At 33.8% G+C, this 21350-nt stretch overlaps 2 protein-coding genes across 5 annotated transcripts; both read right to left on the reverse strand.

The window, feature by feature from the left end:
- Window positions 1-489: 489 nt before the first annotated feature.
- On the reverse strand, window positions 490-11942 carry LOC110701260 (choline/ethanolaminephosphotransferase 1-like). Of its 2 annotated transcripts, XM_021878879.1 has the most exons (20): window positions 11604-11941; window positions 10398-10601; window positions 9342-9351; window positions 9161-9211; window positions 8165-8242; window positions 7400-7475; window positions 7227-7249; window positions 7053-7153; window positions 6496-6590; window positions 6256-6324; window positions 5801-5870; window positions 5394-5457; window positions 5262-5302; window positions 5090-5174; window positions 4871-4933; window positions 4237-4295; window positions 4068-4120; window positions 3218-3290; window positions 958-997; window positions 490-858 (listed from the first exon to the last, which is right to left on the reverse strand). In XM_021878879.1, the coding sequence occupies exons 2-19, from the start codon at window positions 10532-10534 to the stop codon at window positions 976-978; spliced, it is 1170 nt and encodes a 389-aa protein (XP_021734571.1). In that variant the 5' UTR covers window positions 10535-10601; window positions 11604-11941; the 3' UTR covers window positions 490-858; window positions 958-975. The 2 variants fall into 2 exon arrangements, 1 of the variants encoding a protein (XP_021734571.1); XR_002507331.1 differs by lacking the exons at window positions 4068-4120; window positions 4237-4295 and having other exon boundaries at window positions 11604-11942.
- Window positions 11943-12765: 823 nt separating this feature from the next.
- Window positions 12766-20209, reverse strand: LOC110701259 (probable serine/threonine-protein kinase kinX). Of its 3 annotated transcripts, none has more exons than XM_021878878.1 (2): window positions 20094-20209; window positions 12766-15379 (listed from the first exon to the last, which is right to left on the reverse strand). In XM_021878878.1, the coding sequence occupies exon 2, from the start codon at window positions 15293-15295 to the stop codon at window positions 13073-13075; it is 2223 nt and encodes a 740-aa protein (XP_021734570.1). In that variant the 5' UTR covers window positions 15296-15379; window positions 20094-20209; the 3' UTR covers window positions 12766-13072. The 3 variants fall into 3 exon arrangements, with proteins under 3 accessions (XP_021734570.1, XP_021734568.1, XP_021734569.1); XM_021878876.1 differs by lacking the exon at window positions 20094-20209 and adding an exon at window positions 16412-16900; XM_021878877.1 differs by lacking the exon at window positions 20094-20209 and adding an exon at window positions 15567-15689.
- Window positions 20210-21350: the final 1141 nt, after the last annotated feature.

Here is a 21350-nt window from a genome sequence, read left to right on the forward strand (position 1 = left end):
TTGTATTTGGTCACTTTGGGTAATCCCATATAGACGGTCAAATCCTCCAAACTTCAAAAGGGTGCCTAGAAGAAATTGCTCAAATGTTGAACAAAATGCTGTTACTTACACAATTTGCTGAAACCTTTTTTTTTTTTTTTTTTTTTTTTTTTTTTTTTTTTTTTTTTTTTTGAAAAAAGAGATGTTTATGGAGACATTATGTTCTACTGGACGAGGAAATTTTCATCTTTGCCAGTGTAATCTTCATCTCTTTAAGCATTCAATAATGCTTGACATTGATATTTAATCTCTTAGCTCATATTCCTTTGTTCTAGCTTGAATCGTACACATAAAAATGTCCGAAGAGATCACAATACCATGGTCTTAAATAGTTTTATATCCCTGTGTTTACAAGAATTATTACTTTCGTATCAACTGGTATATGTATACCGCATAACGTTTAGTACTCTGTTGTACATATTATAGATTAGAAAAGAAACACTTAATCAGTAGAAGAAATCCCAGAAATCACAATTATTCATTATTCAGCAAAATTCATTTAGATCAAAAAAGCATTGCATTTTGCAAGCTAAATTTCTACAGTATCAGTTCATACATTACAGAATATGAAAACTTAAGACACCCTTGTGATTCTGTAAAAAGGCCAAAAACATCATACTGCTCAAGATTACTAAGCAATAATAATTTTATAACTTGGCCTTCTCAAGGGCTGTGAAATCAGATCGATAGCATAATATTATATCATAATTTAGTACAACTTCCAATCTTGGTTGAATTTCTGAAATCTTCCAGTCCACGGGCAAAGAGTTGTTTCAACACATTTTAAATAGCCTGTCTTAATGTATTGACCTGCAGCACCTAATAAAATAGGTAACCAAAGGAAGGATTCTGCAGTTAGTGAAGTCGTGAATCGCTTTATACAGACAAAAGAATTAAAGAAGGGAAAAAAAATTATACCAAGAACTCTAACATTCCTTATGCTTCTTTCTTAGTAATCCTGTAATTCATAAATAAACATCGAAAAAGTGAGGACTTATTCAAGATTAAACAAAGTTGAGGTATGCTTCGGTAACAACTCTAACTGGAATGATTAATCGGAACATTATAAAAACAATAGAGGCTTTAATGCCAAACATTATAAAAACCAAGGGTTTATGAGGCATAGTAGGAATTAAGATAGTACGGATTAGTATAGTAGGGGTTCATGTAGGGATAGTAGGAATTAGATAGTATCGGTTAAGATAGTAGAGATTAGGATAGTAGGGTTAGTATAGGATAGTAGGGGTTCATATAGATATAATAAGGGTTAGATCGTATGGGTTAGGATAATAGGGGTTAGATAGTAGGAGTTGGGATAGGATAATAGGGTTTGATATAGTATGGTATATAATGGGTTAGGATAATATGGGGTTGAACCCATACTATATGAATCCCTACAATCCTATACTAACCCCTACTATCCTTACCCTAATATGATCCCTTAATAATCCCTACTATCCCTACCCAAACCCATTATATAAGAACCCCTACTTTACCAATCCCGACCATCCCTTACACGCCCCTAATATACAAACCCCTACTATCCTTATTCCTTACTGCAACCCCAACTATATCTGTATGAACATAACCCCTACTATCCTAATCCATACTATTCTAAGTAACCCATACTATCCTAACCCCTACTATCCTAATTCCTAACCCATACTATCTCCCTACTATATCTATATGAACCCCTACTATTCTATTAATTAACCCTCCTAACCCATACTATCATTATCCCTACTATCCCTTACATGCCCATAATATCCTAACCCCTGCTACCTAACCGCTACTATATCTATATGAACCCCTTATCCTAACCCTTACATGCCCCTAATATACTTACCCCTCCTACCTTAACCAAACTATCTAACCTATCTACCCTTATTATACTAACCCCTACCATTCTAACCCCCATTATTCTTTTATAACCTCTACTACCCTAACCCTTACTATCCTAACCCTTACTATCTAACTCATACTATATCAATATGAACCCTACTATCCTAACCTTACTACCCTAACCCTACTATCTCAACCCCTACTATCCCTTAATAACCCCTACTACCCTAACCCCTATTATCCTAACCTCTACTACCCTAACCCCTACTACCCTAAATTCTACTGTTTAACCCTTATTATCCCTTAATAAACCCTACTATCCTAACCCCTACTACCATAACCCATACTATCCATAGCCCCTACTACTATAACTCATACTATCCATAATCCCCTCTACCCTAACCCCTACTGTACAATTGTACATGAACCCCTATTATACTAACCCCTACTATGCCTCACAAATCCTTACCAATTTAACCCCTATTATCCCTTAATAACCTCTACTACCAAACCCATATTATACTAACTCCTACTATATGAAGTTATGAACCCCTACCGTCAATGCTACCCTAAAATATTTCCGTGTTCCATAGACTCGCTCTATCTTCCCGTATTTCCTTCCTCTCATTACCACCAAAGCATTAATCAAGCAAATTATATAACCCACCATATAAATGATTTATGGATCTGATTCAACGATATGGATACTAATGCTCTCCTTTTGAAGTAATACAGGGGATAGCAAAATCAAAGATAATCCAGCACATAAATGATAAATTTTTTTGATGAAATGTTATTGCAATAAGGGCCAAGTATATGGCTCCCTTTTAACCTTCACAAGAATATTCAATAACCAAAATTTAGGAAACGAAACAATAGCAATAATACATATGAGAAGAATGCATTTAACACAGAGAAATTAAAAGATGCAAGGGTAAAGATTATATTTTCATTCAAAAATATAGAGGATCTAGCAGTGTGCTGCTCTTGGAGAAGGCTGCCTTGGATTAAACAAGTTCAACGACGCAATGATACAGGACTCTTTATTTCTATAGTAAAAGACATAACCCAACTGTACTTTATACCAATAATGCAGTAACTTGGCAAAAATCTAGCTATACCTATGGATGCAGTCACCAGTTCACCACTCACCAGTAGGAATCATGCAGCGTTATATACGATGTAAATAATGACAAATTCCTTTATTAGTACGTAAACACAAATAAGTAGCATGAATCAAAACATGAAATAACCAGACCTGCTAATGGGACAAAAAAAGTTCATACAAATAAAATGTGACATACATTTCAACAATGTCATACAGATATAAAGTTACCTGAAACAGCAAATTCCCAATGCCGCTGTGATTTCATGAATTACTGATGTTGCAAAGTGCAAATACACACAAGCTGAGCAAAGCCAGAAAACACCATTAGGAAAAACAAGTCTAAAATTGAAATAGGACTAGGAATCATGAAATGTATGTTCACCATACTCCAAACTGAATTGGAACAATTTCTCTATATATATCTCAAAAAATAAACATTTCTCGTTGGTTTTTAAGAAAATCCCAAAATATTGTCCACCAAGGACTGGAGTGGGAGAGAGTTTTTTTTTTTTTAAAACATGTTTTGGCACAGAGTTGAACAACTAATATTAAGCAATTCATAAAGTAAATCCACTAACACTATTAGCAGTTTCTTTGCTTGAAATTAAGAAGGCACATGTCCTCTTTTACTAAATCGCAAATGCTATAAGTAGTGTCAGTAAAGCTTGTAAAACCACTGTCTTTGCACCTCAGTGGTTTTCCTTAGTTATTTGTGCCTCTAAATATGACTGAAAGAAAACGATTCGTGCTTCCAAACTTATGTGAATGGTACGATGGGAATTTTATTCAAGCCTAAAGTAGAATATTAAATTTTTGCTTTCGAAAATCGTTCATCATACCTCAAGAAAAAGTAGAAAACCCAAAAAAATTATTTGAGTATTTCATAGCCAATCAAATTTCCATTTAATTCATCAAAATATTCATTCTACATTCCTACACGTAGAAAAAATTTCCTTTATAATATTGTTAGCTAGTAAGACCATGTTGATGTTAACACTAAAAAGAAATAAAATTCTAAGGTGACACCAATAACAAAGGAGAAAAGAGCTAGCTACAAAAGAGGTCGAATGTTTCATACCAGTAAATGCACAATAACCGAGCAGCACCAAGAGCTCGTCAACTAAAGGAATTCTGTGAAAATGGTTAAAAAAAAAAAAAAAAATTGATAGGCTGAAGTGTTGAATTATTTGTTAACTAATCATATCATAAGAAAAAAAATGGCAAAATCTGAGAGCTAAATATCCTACCCGCCATTTAGTTTAGCAGTCAAAGCATTTGCAATGGCCAGAGGTAGATACAAAAGACACTGAAGCAAAGTAGTTAAGAGTTAGTCAATGAAATGCGAACAGGAATGCAGATTTGGAAAGTAAAACACAAAAAATGCACAGTACATCAATACATACTTTCTGAGGAAAAATAAATAAACCAGCTTAGATATTGTTCTCTTAAGCTAAAATAAGGTATTTTGGTTTGATTTAGTAGGCTCTGGTCTGGTGTGAATCTTTCTAGTTTGGGATCCTGGTCAAGCGTTGACAGTATTTTTACACTAATGTATAAGAAAAAGGACATTATCAAGTGGGATATTGTTATATCTCAATGTGAATATTCTAAATATCTAATTCACGATCTTATTAATACTCAATTAAAGACGTTCAGTGATAAGTAAACAGAAATAAGAAGTGATAAATCAAAATCTTTCTACTCCAGTCTAATCTGATAATGACAAAATTGAGAAATAAGTTTCTGAAATATGGTGAAGAAAACAGGTTCTTAGTATAATTGTAAAAAGACAAGCCAGAGGAGATAACTAGCAAATGCACATGATTCCATGAAATTTCTCAAAATAATACACTATAAGTAGATCATCAACCAGAGTCATACCATAGACATGCTCGTTTTAAGACCCTTAGGCTCATCGCACAAGTGAGACAAAATCATCCTACCCTGCAAAAACATACTATCATGTCAAAGATAGAAAAGTACAATGGTAAAAGCCTGAAGGAGATACTACAAAATATGCATAACAATCTAATAAGAAGATGTAGTTTAGAATTATTAGATGTCAGAAACTCACAACAAATTATTAAAACTTTTACTTACCACAAGGAATCCAAATGCAAGTCCAGTTCCCACAACCACGAGATGGGGATAGTTGCCCATTATATCAGCTGGAGACAAATAATCCCTGCAGTACCATTTCTTTTACTTCATGAGGACAAGGGATCCAAAAGGGCATAAAGCAAGTTATCCAGATAAGGGAAGAGAACTATACCAAAGAAAAACTCCGACCAGGAGTGCCACGAATGGGTAAAGCTGACATAAATATCATCAAGAATGAGTTCCCAGATAGTAACAAGAACAATAAAAAGGAATGCAACAAGAGAAAAGACAATTTTATAATTACCATAGCTAATGCAAGCAGCATATTTCCTTTTTTCACTTTAACTACGCCGTAGACATTCTGTATGCTGCATGGGAAGCATACTTAAGATGAGAACTTTAATGAGTTATATAACATGCTAATAAAGAACTCAATTCAGCCCACTGAAAATGTTGCATTACAATAATCCTTGTGGATGTCGATAATTGTGCACTACCATGAACATAAGGAGATACTAAGGGACAGAACCAGATTGAATGTGTCCATGAAGGCATGAACGCAATAGTTCCCTTTTAGTTTAAACATGATGAAGAACCTCATATATTATCCAAATTCAGCATGCAAGTTATATTAAATTTCAATGCTCTATTTTTAATGCAAAGAGATGATATACACAAATAGGATTGATATACTTAGAAAAGAATACCTACTTAAATGCAACAGTAGGAATCACACCAGAAGCTATCATTAGGTACAACGCAGCTTGGTATGTTGGGATCCCTGAAACACAGAGAAAAATAGGAAGTCAGAATTCAGGGATGCATCCACAGGGGAAAAAATTGATACAGAAGAAAATGCTTTTTAATAAAAATGAATGTTGTAGGAGATAAAATCATTAATAAACTAACTCAGAAATGCACCCATCCATCAACCAAAAAAATAGGAAAAAAGGGAGATATTGATGGTGTGAAAATAAATTATGAATGTCCCTTTCTCCTCCTCCCCCCCTCCTTCTCTCCCACATTACTATTACCAAGACACCTAAGTTGGCATCAAATGGAGAAAAAGGAAGGATATATATATATATATATATATATATATATATATGTATGCATTCAAACATATTTTAGTTATTATCAACGAGACTTTGGAGGATGTACGTTACCATTTAAAAAGGGCACCCAGCTCAAGAAGGGAATTGATAGTCCAAACTGTTGAGCCCACCACTCAGCACCTAATAAGAGCAAAAGTTTAGAGACAATAGATGGAAACCAACTATTATTTAATAATATAATTTCTCTAATGCCAACACCAAGTCACCAACATGGTTTCTGAGGCCCAGGGATTCTTATCTCATAGAAATAAAATGAGTTCTGTGATGTTTGACAAATGTGCAGTGGCTTACCTACAAAAGTTGTGAAGAAGTGGCAGAAATATATCAGCATGAGACCTTCTGTAGGTCCGTTGACTACTGGAAGAATTAAAATATTCGTGAAGTAGCTGAAAATCATAGCCAAAGAAAGGAGCAAGTTAAGTTGCAAAGTGAAGCAGCCCGGTAACTGACCAGCAAAGTAGACAGTATAGCAAGATTAGCAACACCCAGTATAAGTTATCATCCCCATTAAGACAACAACAGCAACGATAATGATGGTGATGAATAAAAATAGCACCACCTAAACCGATAACAACCAAACCTTCTTTAACAATACAAATAAGTAGTTCGTAGATTGTTATGTACATATTAAATCCTAACAAAGCAACACACAAAAGAAGAATGGTAGAAGGGAATACCAAACAGGACGTATCCTACTCAAGGTACAAGAAAACTAGACAGGACACATCAGATTAGGTGTCACAGTTATGTCATTAATCAAACAAAAGTAGACCAAAATAGTCATAGGCTACCGCAACTATCTGAGTCACTTAACTAATAAAAAGTAGCAAAAAACTAAGAGCACATACTTTTCCCAAGTTGCACCATAAAATGGAACAGCTGCTATCACCCAAAACAAGAAAGTTGCCCTTCCACACATAGCTGTACTCCCAAAAGCAAGGGCTTCAAGCTGAGATGAAAATATAGATTTAAAGGTCATCTGCTTTAAAGCATAAAATATAATCGAAAAAGAACACACTTACTGCACAACCGAGAGCATCACATCCTGCAATGCATAATCAGACATGTTCAGGATACATCAAATTAGTTTCAAACACTTGTAGAAAGCAAGTCATGTCCTGCTAACAGGAGTAGGCCAAAAGCAAAGATTGCTCGGAAATCAAGGAAGACATAAGATGTAGGACTACGAAGTTACCATGATCAAAAAGCTCTCCCAATGGGCTTGAAGAATTGGTACGTCTGGCTTGCTTCCCATCCACGGCATCAAAGGTCTGGAGTGTGATAAGAAAATAGTAAGAGAATGTAACAAATCTAAAGGCCAGTGCAATAAACATAACAAGCAAACCATAAATCTTTAATACATTTCTACCATAATAACTGGAAAAATTGTCCAGTGGTTGCTAGACTAATAACAGCCCCTCTATGGGTGAAACACTGAAATTTCAGCAGGGACCAATCACTAAGGAACTTGACAATGCAAACATCGACTAGAAGCTTACTACCCCCATATTACAAATACAACAATGAAACAAAAGCTAGCTATGGATCCAAGTCATCCAACCTTCTGTAAATTCTGGAGAATTAAAAATATATGTATAAAATCCAAACCAAATTCCAGCAAGTAGACAAGTTGGAAGATTGTTTTTTTCACAGAAATCATGGAGAAGTTCGAATTTTATGTAAAAGCAAGGAAGCCATAGTTACAAGCAAAAACACTTACAACTGTATGGATTCTAGAGGCTTATAACCATAGAAATTAGCAGAACAATTTGAGCCAACATTGCACATAGTACTTGAGTTGGTAACAAGAATAACAAACATAATGTTATAAGATTTTAGACTAAAGAGTACTCGAAACTTAGGCATTAAATACACCCATCAGTTAAAATAAGAAGTAACAGCAAAATTAACAAAGAATTCAGAAGAGCCAAGTAATCACGTCATTAGTTGGGAAACAAACCTGGTATAAAAAGAGCAGTAATCCATGCATGAAATGAACCCATCTAGGTGGTGGTGTATCCAGACGAGGTGAATATATCTGAAAATAGCAAGAACAAAACATACTCAGATCCTTAACAAAGCATAGACATTATCAGCCATAGCCAAGTTCAATCATCCCCAAGCATTATATGGCCATACATTTTGACGCTTCATACGAGATCAATCTTTGTGTAACCAAACATATAGCTTATAGATCCACATCTCTTAAATGGACTAGACTTGGTACTATATGATATCAAAGACACACATTGATGCTATTGTAAACTTTACTAGCAAAGTTAATTTACAAATCATAGTAGGAAGATCATAATTGAGTAATATTCTCAAAGCGATGGCAGTCCCAAACTTGGACAAGATAGATCAAAAATCTTAGTGGACCTTTTGCTTATATCATAATCCAGTAACGGCAGACTGCTAGTCTTTTGGTATTGGTTGTCCGTGGCATAAATGATGCCAAATGGCTATAGGCAGTCATATGTGCAAAGATGGTTCAAGAGTGGGATTTCAGTTCTGCAAAAATAAGTTGAACAGAACTAATCCTTAATCTCATTACCATAACAACTCCTACTGTCCTAGGACCAAGATTGCTTTCTCACGTATTGTGCCTCCATGTTTTACAGAGAAATATCAGAACATCCTTCTCTCTAATTTCATCACCAATATCACTTATTATGACCCCAAATTGAGCTATAGTTCAATTTAACACCAAACCAAAGTACCCATAAAAGGGGTGGAAGAGGAGGAGAAGGGAGCCTTGAAAAAGACAACTGAAAAATGATGGTCATAATTTAACAAATTCACAAAATAAAACAAAAAGGAAAGGCTTCAAAATCAAAGACCACTAAGCTATGAGTAATCAGAGCATTTTATAAGTCAGCTAGTGTAACAGAACACCTTTTAAAAGATACTTAATGAAATAGATTACAAAACCATCGAAGTGAAAATCTTCACTTACGTATCCAAGCAATGCAGAAGTTACTAAGAACATGAATCCTGTAAGTGTTATCTGCACCAAAACAATAAGTAGCCTCTTAGACAATTTGCAAAACAACCAATTGATATAGAAAATACTTTAGGGAGTGGAGAGAGATAAAGAGAAAATAAAAATGTAAAATAAGCCAAAGAATGATAGTTACCACATTTGGACTGAATAAGCATCCAGAAACAGCAAATGTGCACATAGAAAGGAAGAAGTTAGCAATATGACATTACAGTTATAAAGCTCAAAGAAAGAGGGATTTTATACAAATATAAGTGGCAACCAAAAACAAAAACAAATAAACTAACATATATAGTAGTGCAAGAGTATTTCCTGCCCTAAAAGTCTAAAACAGGTATCAGAGCATTAACAATAGGGGCAAAAATTTCTTCAAGAAACAATTGAATTCACCTTACCTTTTGTTGCAATTAGTACAAACAAGAGCTTGTACATGATATCTATATTACATGGAGCTAGCCAGATGTGCTCCATACTTTTGAAGAACAATGAAATAAAGCTCAAGACACAAAGACTTCCACTATCAAAGTTACCCAAATTCATAACGGGCTTCTACTAAAGGGCCCAGCCAAAACCCCATACAGCTCAGATTCACAACTTCCAATTCATTAGCCAATGAGGTTTTCACATAATACGACCAATAATGAGACACAAAAAATAGTCCACTCATGCTACTATGAAGAAATATTATTACTTTGAAAACAGCACAATTCCTAGTGCAATAAATATAGACTTCCACTACCTCAAGATATTTTTCAACTTACAAAAGCACGCATCTGAAGGAAAGATGATAGCTTCTTGCGATGGCCCAAACTATCTAATTTGATTATATAATAGGACAGCAAGAGTTGTTGAAAAAGTCTATCTCTCCACTACCTCTGAATCTTATTTCTACATGGATTTAACTACAGAAATAAACAACAGTCATCACATTGAGAAGCACAGTTTCATTTCTTGTGTCTCTCCTTGTAAACAACATAGGGAATCTATTTGAACTTGACAATAAAGTGGAGCAAATATAACATTTGAGGGAAATCCTAATATATAGTTATATACTGTAAGCTCTGTAATCTATCCCCACCACCCCCCCCCCCCGGCGGCCCCCAGCCTAATTCTAAGACATACTAACCAGAGTAGACAAATAATAGAATCCAATTGATAAGCAAAAAAAAAAGAATGAAAAGTGGATACTTACGGCACCCAAAGAGGGAAAAGAAGCACGAAACGCGTCCAAAATGGTTGTAAGATATATTTGGCCACATATGAGTGATCCTCACCGCTATACTTGTGCTTATGTAGCGCTGCAATACCATGATTTCCAATATACCCCATTCTTCCTTCTCTCTCACAATTGTTAGTAAATCAAAGATTCCAGAAACTTCAATTCAGCAGTGGCAACCTACACAAAACAAACTTCATTAATCATCATTTATCAACTGATTCCACATTTCCACACACTTCAAATTGATCAGAAGAAGCCAAACTCTTTTAACTTACACAGGAGATAAGCCAATGAATAAGTAGGAAACAATTTATATTTTCTACAATGAAGGAGTTCATAAAATAGAACAAGTTGTTGCACATTCAAGTAGCAACAAGATTTTGTTAGGGCCCGCTTGGTTCAACAAACTAGAATGAAATGAAAATCAGCCCCACACTACGGAGGTGTTGATTGAGAATTCCTTATGTGTTTGACTCGATACCATTTTCAGAAAGCATTTAGTGTTGAATATTCCAATTCATGTTGTTTTTCACTCATAGAAATGAAATCAAACTTCTAATACTATTGAACTCTCTACACCAGTATTGAGCCAAGACCCATCACAATACCTCATCCTTGAATTAAATAGAAATTACACATCACTAAAATGCAACCGGTACCTACCCAACTCGAATTCGAATCTTTTCCTATGCCTAACCTCAACACCACAAGGGAAGAACATTTCCTATCCACACAACTCCTCAAAACTCCATCACAAAACCCATCATTTAAAACTTTTATAATTCCTCAAATCAAAGGTATTAGTATTACCCACCAAATTAACATGTTATTAGCACTACCACAAAGCAACTAGCCTATCTTCTCCCTCGAAAAAGCCGAAACCAAGAGACAACAAACAAATACTCCTCCATTTTCACAAAACCAACCCATTTACATATTCATTCTTTTCCATTTCCATTTTCAATTAAATTCAACCAATTATATAATCAAAGATATTAACAGTCAAAATTGTCCTATCATAACCGATACTGCCAATACATATCATGTACGAACATTAAACCAAAACCCATATTCAAAATCAAGAAATGAGACAATAAAACAGAAATAATCCAAGTTTTCATAAACAAACAAGTGCAAAAAATCAAAACCAAGATCTCAAAATAGAACAAAGTAACTAACTTTATAAAACTCCCGGCAACTACGGAAGGCAGACAACCAAGCACGAAGCGAAGTGTTCTCCCGGCGGAGATGGGCGGTGATGCGGCGGCGGTTGTCGGAGAGAAAATGGGAGTGAGATGGCGGGAGTGTCGAGAAGGAATAGGAGAGCTGGAGTTGTTTGGCTTTTACAGAAAAGACACGTGCATTTCGATAAATATATGGGCTTCGTAGTTACGCAATTCACTATAATTTACGTTTTTTGGGAATATTTTTTTGGAAACGTGGGTTCAGTTGAGGCAGCTGGCCAACCCCCTTTAACTTTCAACAGAGTGGCTTAGGGTTCATACTTGATTCATTGATTGATACCTGTTAGGTATTGGTCTATCGAATCCGATACGCGGGTTGGGTTTGAGTCGAGTTTAGACAGATTATGCGATTTTGGAATCTAATCATGCTAAATTGTTGTGTGTTCGCGTAAATAGAATTATGGTTCTTTCCGATTTGGTTTGGTTGATTTCGGATTTGATTAGTTTTTTTTTTATATATATTCTAGTTCACTCAATGTACTAATTAAGATGTAAAGGTAAGTTTTGATTGTAGCAATAGTGTGTTATCCCACTCTTTCTAATTGTGCACCTTTCTGTAAGTACAATATTACCTTAATTTAAATAAAGATTCAATTAGTTCATACTTGTGCTTTTTGCCTAGAGTTAGAGGTGACATACGATTGTATTTGGGTTTGTATTCATTAGACAAGCATCTTTGAGTTAGAGATGAGTAGATGACATATGAGTATACGACTGTACTTGTTTTTATAGTATTCATTAGACGAGCATCTTTTATATGTAACAAACCTTTTGCCACACTAAAGGAAAACATCTGCCTAATCCATAAAAAAATTGTGATTAGGCTCCTTAGGGATACAAATGTGCAATACTCGCGTTTACTAGTCTACAATAAAAATAAAAATAAAAAAAACTTCTGCGAGCTAAAACTTAATACACCTAAAAAGAGCAAAAGTAATTTTATCATCGAAACAATTGTTTTTCTTCAAATTTAATAAAAACTAATTTAGAATAGTCTCACCCAAGACTTTTTCCAAAACAATTTATCTGGCAATGAAAGTTTCAACAATTTTAAAGAACAGAGGTAAACTACAACAGATACACAATTAAAGGACATGTTTACCACTAATAATGCTTCAATAACAATTCTTCAATGTTTATCAACAAACTAGAAAGCAAACAAATACAATTACTATTTCATACACTTGAAAAAATAGCAATACTAAATAAGAATCTCAATAAAATAAATAAACAACAAAAGAAATGAAATCATCAATAAGTTTACAGAACCTCAAACCTATACCCTTCTGTGTATTCACATTCTATGGAACACAATCCAAAACAAACCGAAATAATACCAAACACCAACCTCAACAACATCACAAACACCAAAAATATGATACAGCAAATCACTTCAAATTTTACTCACAAATCACCCTTACTAGCATCAGTTAAGATTGTCTTCGAGGAAGGAGATTTTCCAATGATCGCCTTCTTTGCTTTCACGAGTGAGCTCTTTACCTTGGACAATATAGTCTTTGAAGGGGGCTTTTTTGCAGCTATGTCTTCATTTTTCTCTTCATCAGAATCCTTAGTTGCTGTAACTTCCTTACCAACTTGCTCAGTATGTCCATTTTTCTCTGCCTCGACAACAGGAGCTGAGGCCTTCTCTTCTTCTGCTTTCTTCTCCTCTGAAGGTACTGAAGGAGGAGGAATCACCTCAACATCTCTGCTCTTTACAGCTACTTCTTGGTTCTGAGCTGATTCTTCTGGCTTAGTTTCCTCAGTTTTCACTTCTTTTTCTTTGCTTTCGTCTACAGCTTTCACCTGTTCTGAAACTTCTGCAGTCTCTTTCACAGTCTCTTTTGCAGTTTCTTTAGCAGCTTCTTCAGTTTGAGTATTATCAGTGTCCTCCTTCATCATGTCTCCTAGACTAGACCTTTTTGTAACATCACCATTTTCTTCAATTTTCTCAGTCTCAGCAATTTTCTCCTCAGCTTGTTCTTTGGCAATTTCCTTCTCTTCCTCAACATTCTTTTTGTTTTCAACTGCCGGTGTATCACTTGGCTCACTCGCTTTCTCTGCTACTTCAGAAGGTGGCTCTTGCTTAGACTCCTCCACAATCTTAGGGTAGTCTACAGAGGCTAAATCTTGCACATTCACCACTTCCTCCGCTACTTCAGAAGGTGGCTCTTGCTTTGACTCCTCTACGTTCTTAGGGTAATCAACGGAGGCTAAATCTTTTACATTGACAACTTCCTCCGCTACCTCAGAAGGAGGCTCTTGCTTTGACTCCTCTACGTTCTTAGGGTAATCAACGGAGGCTAAATCTTTTACATTGACCACTTCCTCCGCTACCTCAGAAGGAGGCTCTTGCTTTGACTCCTCTACGTTCTTAGGGTAATCAACGGAGGCTAAATCTTTTACATTGACCACTTCCTCCGCTACCTCAGAAGGAGGCTCTTGCTTTGACTCCTCTACGTTCTTAGGGTAATCAACGGAGGCTAAATCTCTTACATTGACCACTTCCTCCGCTACCTCAGAAGGAGGCTCTTGCTTTGACTCCTCTACATTCTTAGGGTAATCAACGGAGGCTAAATCTTTTACATTGACCAATTCCTCCACTACCTCAGAAGGAGGCTCTTGCTTTGACTCCTCTACATTTTTAGGGTAATCAACAGCTGCTAAATCCTTAACATTCACCACTTCCTCTGCTACTTCAGAAGGGGGATCCTGCTTTGACTCCTCGACATTCTTAGGGTAATCAACAGAGGCTAAATCATTCACATTTACCACTTCCTCCGCTACTTCAGAAGGAGGCTCCTGCTTTGACTCCTCGACATTCTTAGGGTAGTCTACGGAGGCTAAATCTTTCACATTCACCACTTCCTCCTGGACAAGTTGATCTGCTTCTACTGTTTTCTCACCACCCTCTTCAACAATGGATTCAACCACTTCACCTTTCAAGTTTTCTTCTTCCTTACACTCCTCTACTTTGACAGGCTCAGCAACAGGAACTGCTTCTAAACTTCTCTCGGTCACCTTCTCAATCACTGCTTCCTGAGGTTCTTCTACAGGCTTGTCTTCTGACATTACCTTTGTCTCACCAACACCCTCAACAGTTGATTTCACATCATCAATGTCTCTGGTTTCAACTGAAACATCCTTCGGCTTCTCCTCTTCAGCAGCAACTTCCTTCACTTCAGCCTCCTCTTGTTTTGGCTCTTTCACCACTTCTTCAGTACTAACCTCTTGATTCTTTTTTTCAACAGGCTCTTCACTTTTAGGGGCTTCAGATTCTTGCTTTTTCGCCTCAACAACTTCTTCGACTTTAGGTTGCTCCTCAGTTTGTGCTTCAACAGGCACTTCAATTTTAGGAGCTTCAGCCTCTACTTCTTTCTCTTCAACCACTTTTTCCACTTTCTCTTCATTTTTTTCCTCAACAGCCTCCACTTTGGATTGTTCCCCAGCTTGTGTTTCTACAGGAGCTTCACTCTTAGGCTCATTTTCGGAACTTTCCTGCTTCACTTCTGCAACAGTTTCTGGTTCTGACACCGGTGCATCAGGTGTACTCATCTTATCCTCAGCAGCAACCACCTCTTTGTTCATCTCCGGTGCCTCGGATTTTACTTCTTCTGTTTTAGGCATGTCTGTTTGCTCAGATGATATGATCACTTCTGGTAAATTCTCCACCACTTTATCTACCACTTGTGATTCCTTTTTATCTGCTTCCTGATGCAGTAAATAAAAAAGGTAATATTTGTGAGCAAAAAAGTTACATATATGATATAAGAAGGATTAGGATACAAGAAAAGAATACAGTATACACAACCAATATATTAAAGCAAAGGAAAAAGGGAAGCAAAGCTAGATAAAACAGGAAAAGGAAGATGAATAAAGAACAGAAAGTAGAGCATACAATGTTTTGCTTAGTGAATGTTTCATAGGAATTCTATGTAAGCTCAATCTCTTTATATTACCGAAAGTATCCGTGTCAGATCCTAGACACTTCATCCTACATACAGACACTTTACACTTGATTTACTAAAAAGCCATTTATTTTTTTATTTTTTTCATGTAGTAGTCGAGTCTAACACTTGGATACGTACTTAACTCAAAGTCGAAAAACCTGTCAAATTACTCTTGTACTTTGAGATTGGAACGACATACATAGTCATAAAAATCATGATGCTCTAAAAACTTCATGAATAACCTTCGATCAATTGATCCACAAGTTCACATCCTTAATTATTTGATCATGACATTCCATCACAATTATCAAATATCAATAGTAAGTCACAAATTTCTCTAATTCTGCTACTTTATTTTGTCACGATTATATCATATACTAGTATGCAATATTTCACTGTCCTACCAAACTTTTAATTATCTATCATCATTAAGTACTTCATGATTAATACTAGATTACTAGTATTATACGAAAATCAATAAACTAAGATCACAAAACACAACAGGAATTAAAAAGAAAAGGAAAACATTTTAGTAGAAAATTAAGTATATGATAATATATTTAGCAAAAAAATTGCATACACCATCAAAAAATTATTTCACTTCATTTCACCAAATATAAACAGAGCATACTTTTCTTAAATACGGAGTATAACAAAACGATCCACAATTTAAAGCAAACCCAGAAATTATATCAAAGAATTAAATGAATTTCTCCAAACCAACCATAAATTTTCACAAACCCATCAAAAAAAATTGCCATAAAAATTAAAAAAGATCGGATTTTTTTTATACCTCTTGCAATTGCGGCTCAGAAACAGGAACTTGAGTAGCCATAAATTTTAATTTTTATGAGAAAAATAAAAGGAAAAGAAGAAGAAAAAAAAAGGGTGCAATTAATTTTGATGATTAAGGTTGTGTTTGGTAAGTATTCTAAGTAATCAAAATCAAGAAAGGAAACTTTTGATATCTTACAGTAATTACTATATATAGAAAGAAAAATTAAGTGGGTTTGGCAGAAAAATGAAATTAAAATAGAAAAAAGAATAATAATCAAAGAAGAAGAAGAAGAAGAAGAAGAAGAAGAAGAAGAAGTGTAGCAGCAGCTAAGTAAGTAAGAACAGCAAAGTAGCACTGGAAAGTGGACTGTTTTGTGGGTTTTGACAGGTAATCACATGGAATGCTAGCTCACTTTCATGGACTATAACTAATTTAATTGGATTCTTATTTCTAAGTTTTTTTTAAAGAAATTTCCCTCTATTTCTAATTTTAAGGTCCCCCTTCCAACCCACCATAATTCAATTATTTATTTCATTTGCATTAGTGAGTGACCTCATGTAGTCAACTAGTCATGTAATAATTACTAGTATTATAAGAATGTGATTTTTGGGACTATTGGGAGTCAAGTGGTTCTTAAATTGGTTGTGATTGATCGAGGTTCGGATTCCGATAATTAAGCTCTACTGGTTTATTTTATTGTATAATCGGTTTTATAATAGAAAATTTGAAATTTAGCTCAAATGAATTATTGTAGTTGTTGTTGTTGATTGGTTGAGTGTTGTATAGGATTCCCGAGGGGTTATCATAAAAATAGGCATAGTCGATTACTGTTAACAATATATTTTAGGGCGAAAATGTTTGGATGTCAACTAACTAGTTTAACTAGTTAAAGTTTTAGGAGCGGTATCAAAAAGAAAACTTCGGATCAAAATCTCATGAATGAACTATGTATATCATTTTGTTATTGTCTTAGTGTATCGTACAAAGTGTGTAGAGAATAAATATATGAGAGATGAATACTGTGTAAGTTTGTATGTATATTGAAGAAATTAATGTTGGGGACAAATAAGCTAGGGATACATCATACAAGTATCTATTCCTTATGTTACGAAATAGGTATTATGTATGTATTATTGTATTGGGCAACTAACCTCAAAACCAAACACTAAATCAAGTATTATAAAACACACCCTTAATTTAGAAAGAAAATTCTTATATCAATCCAATTTGTTTTAAAATGAGAGAGATTTATATATATAATTAAAATATTAGTTTAAAATTATTAGGTTTCTTATCAACTTAATTGGTACTCCGTATATCTTAAACTGTACTTTCTAAGTGATAATACATTAATGTAATAAGATTATAACACAAAAGTCATTTCTTGCTCAAAAACACATGAAAGTCATGAAATCAAATTGTACACTTCCTTCTAAAAAAAATTTTGTAGCTCAAAAGGTGATTTGATTTTTGGGACATCTATAAGCCCCCAAAATCAATCAATATGTGTAGGTCAAGAAGATCAAAAAAATATTAATGTGATAAATCAAAGTTGAGGTTGTTAAGATATTGTTTTCAACATCTTTCCCTTAGACAAAATCTTGTACTTGTTGGAATTTAATTAATTGTAAGAACTATAATATGATTAATGACCCCATCAATACATGTTAATTTCATTAAGTTAGACAAAAAACTTGTATGAGTCGAACTTACAATACGTTATTAGATTGTTAGAGATTTGAGTACGTTATTAGATTGTTAGAGATTTGAGTGTTGGTTCATTTTTTATGTAAAATTAAGTAACTTATTAATAATGATCCCGAATTCTAGTTTGTTTATGATTTATATAACAGATGAAGGACGAAGAAAATAATAAAACTAATCTTGTTTGGAGAAAGCAAAACAAGATGACAAAAGGTTGAAGGAGACCAAAGTGCCTTTAATTTTGGCTTTCAGGTTATAGCTAATTGAGTATATCCACTATCCTAAATTTTTATATGACAATTGCTCACTAAAAAAAATTGGATAATAATGTTGGTAGATGTAGTACAATATTTCATTGGCCATAGCCAGATCAGATGTGACATAATATTTTTTTTTAAAATTTAATTTTCATTAATTTATTACAATTATTATTATTATTATTATCTCAAAAACAAAAGTCATACAGCCTACAATAAGTTAGTGGGAAGTCGAGATATTATTATTATTATTATTATTATTATTATTATTATTATTATTATTATTATTATTATTATTATTATTATTATTACAATATGTTTTGTGTACATCTGATCACCCTCTATGATCGTTTGTAAAAGAACAAAGTAATCCCGATAAAACTGATCGAGTAACCCCTTGTATTATTGACCGAGTAACCTCTACAACACTGACAAAGTAATTCCTGTAACACTCACAAAGTAACTTCTATAAATCTATAATGTAACATTGAAGTCACTTATAATGGTTGATTACACATTGTGACCAAATACATATAAGAAGTGCCTTTAATTTTGTGTAATTAGTGTGTTTTTGTCATGGTTTTCTAAATTTAAACAATTTTCAAGAGTAAATTAAATGCTTATATGTAGCCCTTAAGGCTATGTATAGCATTTTCCAAAAAAAAAAAATACATATAAGAATTTGTGTATTATTACTACTTATTATTTGATAAAGGATATAAATGTTTGAATTGATTTTAAAAGCTAAAAACCAAAAACTTAACGGCCTTAATAATATTATGGGGCCAATGATTGCGCATTTTGCCAAGCTTGAACAGCTCATCCTCCACGCTCACTTTAGAATTATGTGACTGCCATTTCCCATTTGTGGTTTTCTTTACCCATCTTTTTATTATTTTGGGCCTTTTTGCCTCTCAATCAATGCTGTCCTTTTTTTTTTTCCTATGAATAAAACTTTAGAGATATGCTTTTTTATTTTCAACAATGTATTAAAAGTACATGTTTTTCCTAATTTTTAAGGGCAATGATTCGAATTATAAGGTGTTTAACAAGTTATTTAATTGAAGGACGTTTATAAGGAATACTAAAAGAGATGAACTTCCCCGTCTAGGAATAAAAACTTTTAATTGTACAACGTAAGTTATAAAAACACTTAAAACGTTAGTTTGTAAATGATTTCTGTTTAAATTCTTAACTTCATATCAATAGACTATGAGGAGAGAGAAATATGAAAAAATCTATTTTCTTCGATTTGGGGGAGGGGATCGGAAAACGATAATGATGTGGAGAAGTTTTGATCTTGAGTGAATTTCGATTAGTTAATATGTAATTGTGTTATATTAATTATATACGTAAATCTTTTAATGCATCACATTTCATGTGGAGTAATTTGCAAGTATTTTTTTTTTTAGAAGTCTATCAATTCATTTTATTTGTGTTACTATTGGTTTTTCAATGTTGCCTCTTTTTGTTGTTGATCTATTATCAATTATGTGATCTTATGCTTTTGATATAATGATTGCAAATTTTACCATACAACAAAAAAAAAATAATAATAATAATAAGTACTCCATATGAGACATGTCCCTTACTCCCTTTATATGATTTTGATCATTTCTAAACCCTAAATTTATTACATAGGGGCTGGAATGGACAAGAAGGATTTCATAGTTATTTAGAAGGATTAAAAATATTATTAATGAAATAAGAAATTATATTAAATTTGGTGATCATACCTTTTGTGATTCCTCTTGTATTGTTACTTTTGTTCATTAATAGCCTCTCTATTGTTTCAAATTCATTGTCCCCCCTCTTGGCTTTATGAGAACGAGGAAGATGAAGAGGAAGAGGAAGGGAGAGAGGAAAAGAAAATTTAGGAAAGTTGATAGAGAAAAACGAGAGCATGTAAAAAATAAAAGTTAAAATAAGGGAGAAGTTGCTGTAAAAATGGGACAAGTCACAAGTGTCATATTCCAAATTGTATAAAATTTTATTTGTTTTAAAATAGCAGTATATATTTCGTACTTGTTTAAGTAATTGATTCTGGGCTAAACACAAAGAAATTTATATTATTGTACCCGTTTTCATTTGACCATAAGCATAACATTTTCGAGATCACATAATATAATAATTGGTCTAAATTATGACAAAGACGCATGTAAAATCTTTTATGTGAAGTTTTTGAGTAAGGTTTCTTTTTCAAACCTCGTTTTCTTTTTTCTAAATTGAAACTAGAAACTAAATAGCATAGGAGAGAAGATAATGATGCATTAATGTTTTTAGTTGAGAATGAGTAGAAGAAATTGTGACGGCATAGAAAGTGGAGACCAATGCAAAACTGGCGATTGTGACAAATGAAGAATGATGGTTACATTGTTTTTTCTTCATTCCCTTCTTTAATTTTTTCTTAGCAAGTGTACGAATATATGTCTATATATGTATGTATATTATTTTGTCATCACTACGAAATTCATATATGATTACGTACTAAATTAGTGTATCTTAACCGACTTTGCCAACCTATGTTCTTTATGGACGTCTCATTTATCAATCAATTAATTAATTAATCCTATAAATGTGATCAGGTACATGAATCAAAAGTTGTTATTTCGGATTGTCATAACATGTTACATATTTAACAAATATTACATGACAAAATAAAAATCTTCGAAACTATAAGTTTTTTACTCTGTGTATTGTTATTCTAATACTCCTTTCGTCCTTTAATACAATGCATCTTTCTCTTTATTATGTGAGGAATAAATGCTCAAAAGAGGCATTGTATTAAGGGACGGAGGGAGTACTATAATAATTAATTAACCACTTAACTTTGCTTAAATTGCTAATTGTGTACTCCGTATGAGATTGAAGCTTTAGCTTGAAGTATATCCTTTCATTTATACAAAAGTGGTACTATTAAATGGCAAATTATAAGATGCACCATGGTGCATATAGTTCTATGTGAACCACCAATTAAAATATAATCTCTATTC

This window comes from Chenopodium quinoa, unplaced genomic scaffold (genome assembly GCF_001683475.1).
Source record: "Chenopodium quinoa cultivar QQ74 unplaced genomic scaffold, ASM168347v1, whole genome shotgun sequence".
Classification (NCBI taxonomy): Eukaryota; Viridiplantae; Streptophyta; class Magnoliopsida; order Caryophyllales; family Amaranthaceae; genus Chenopodium; species Chenopodium quinoa.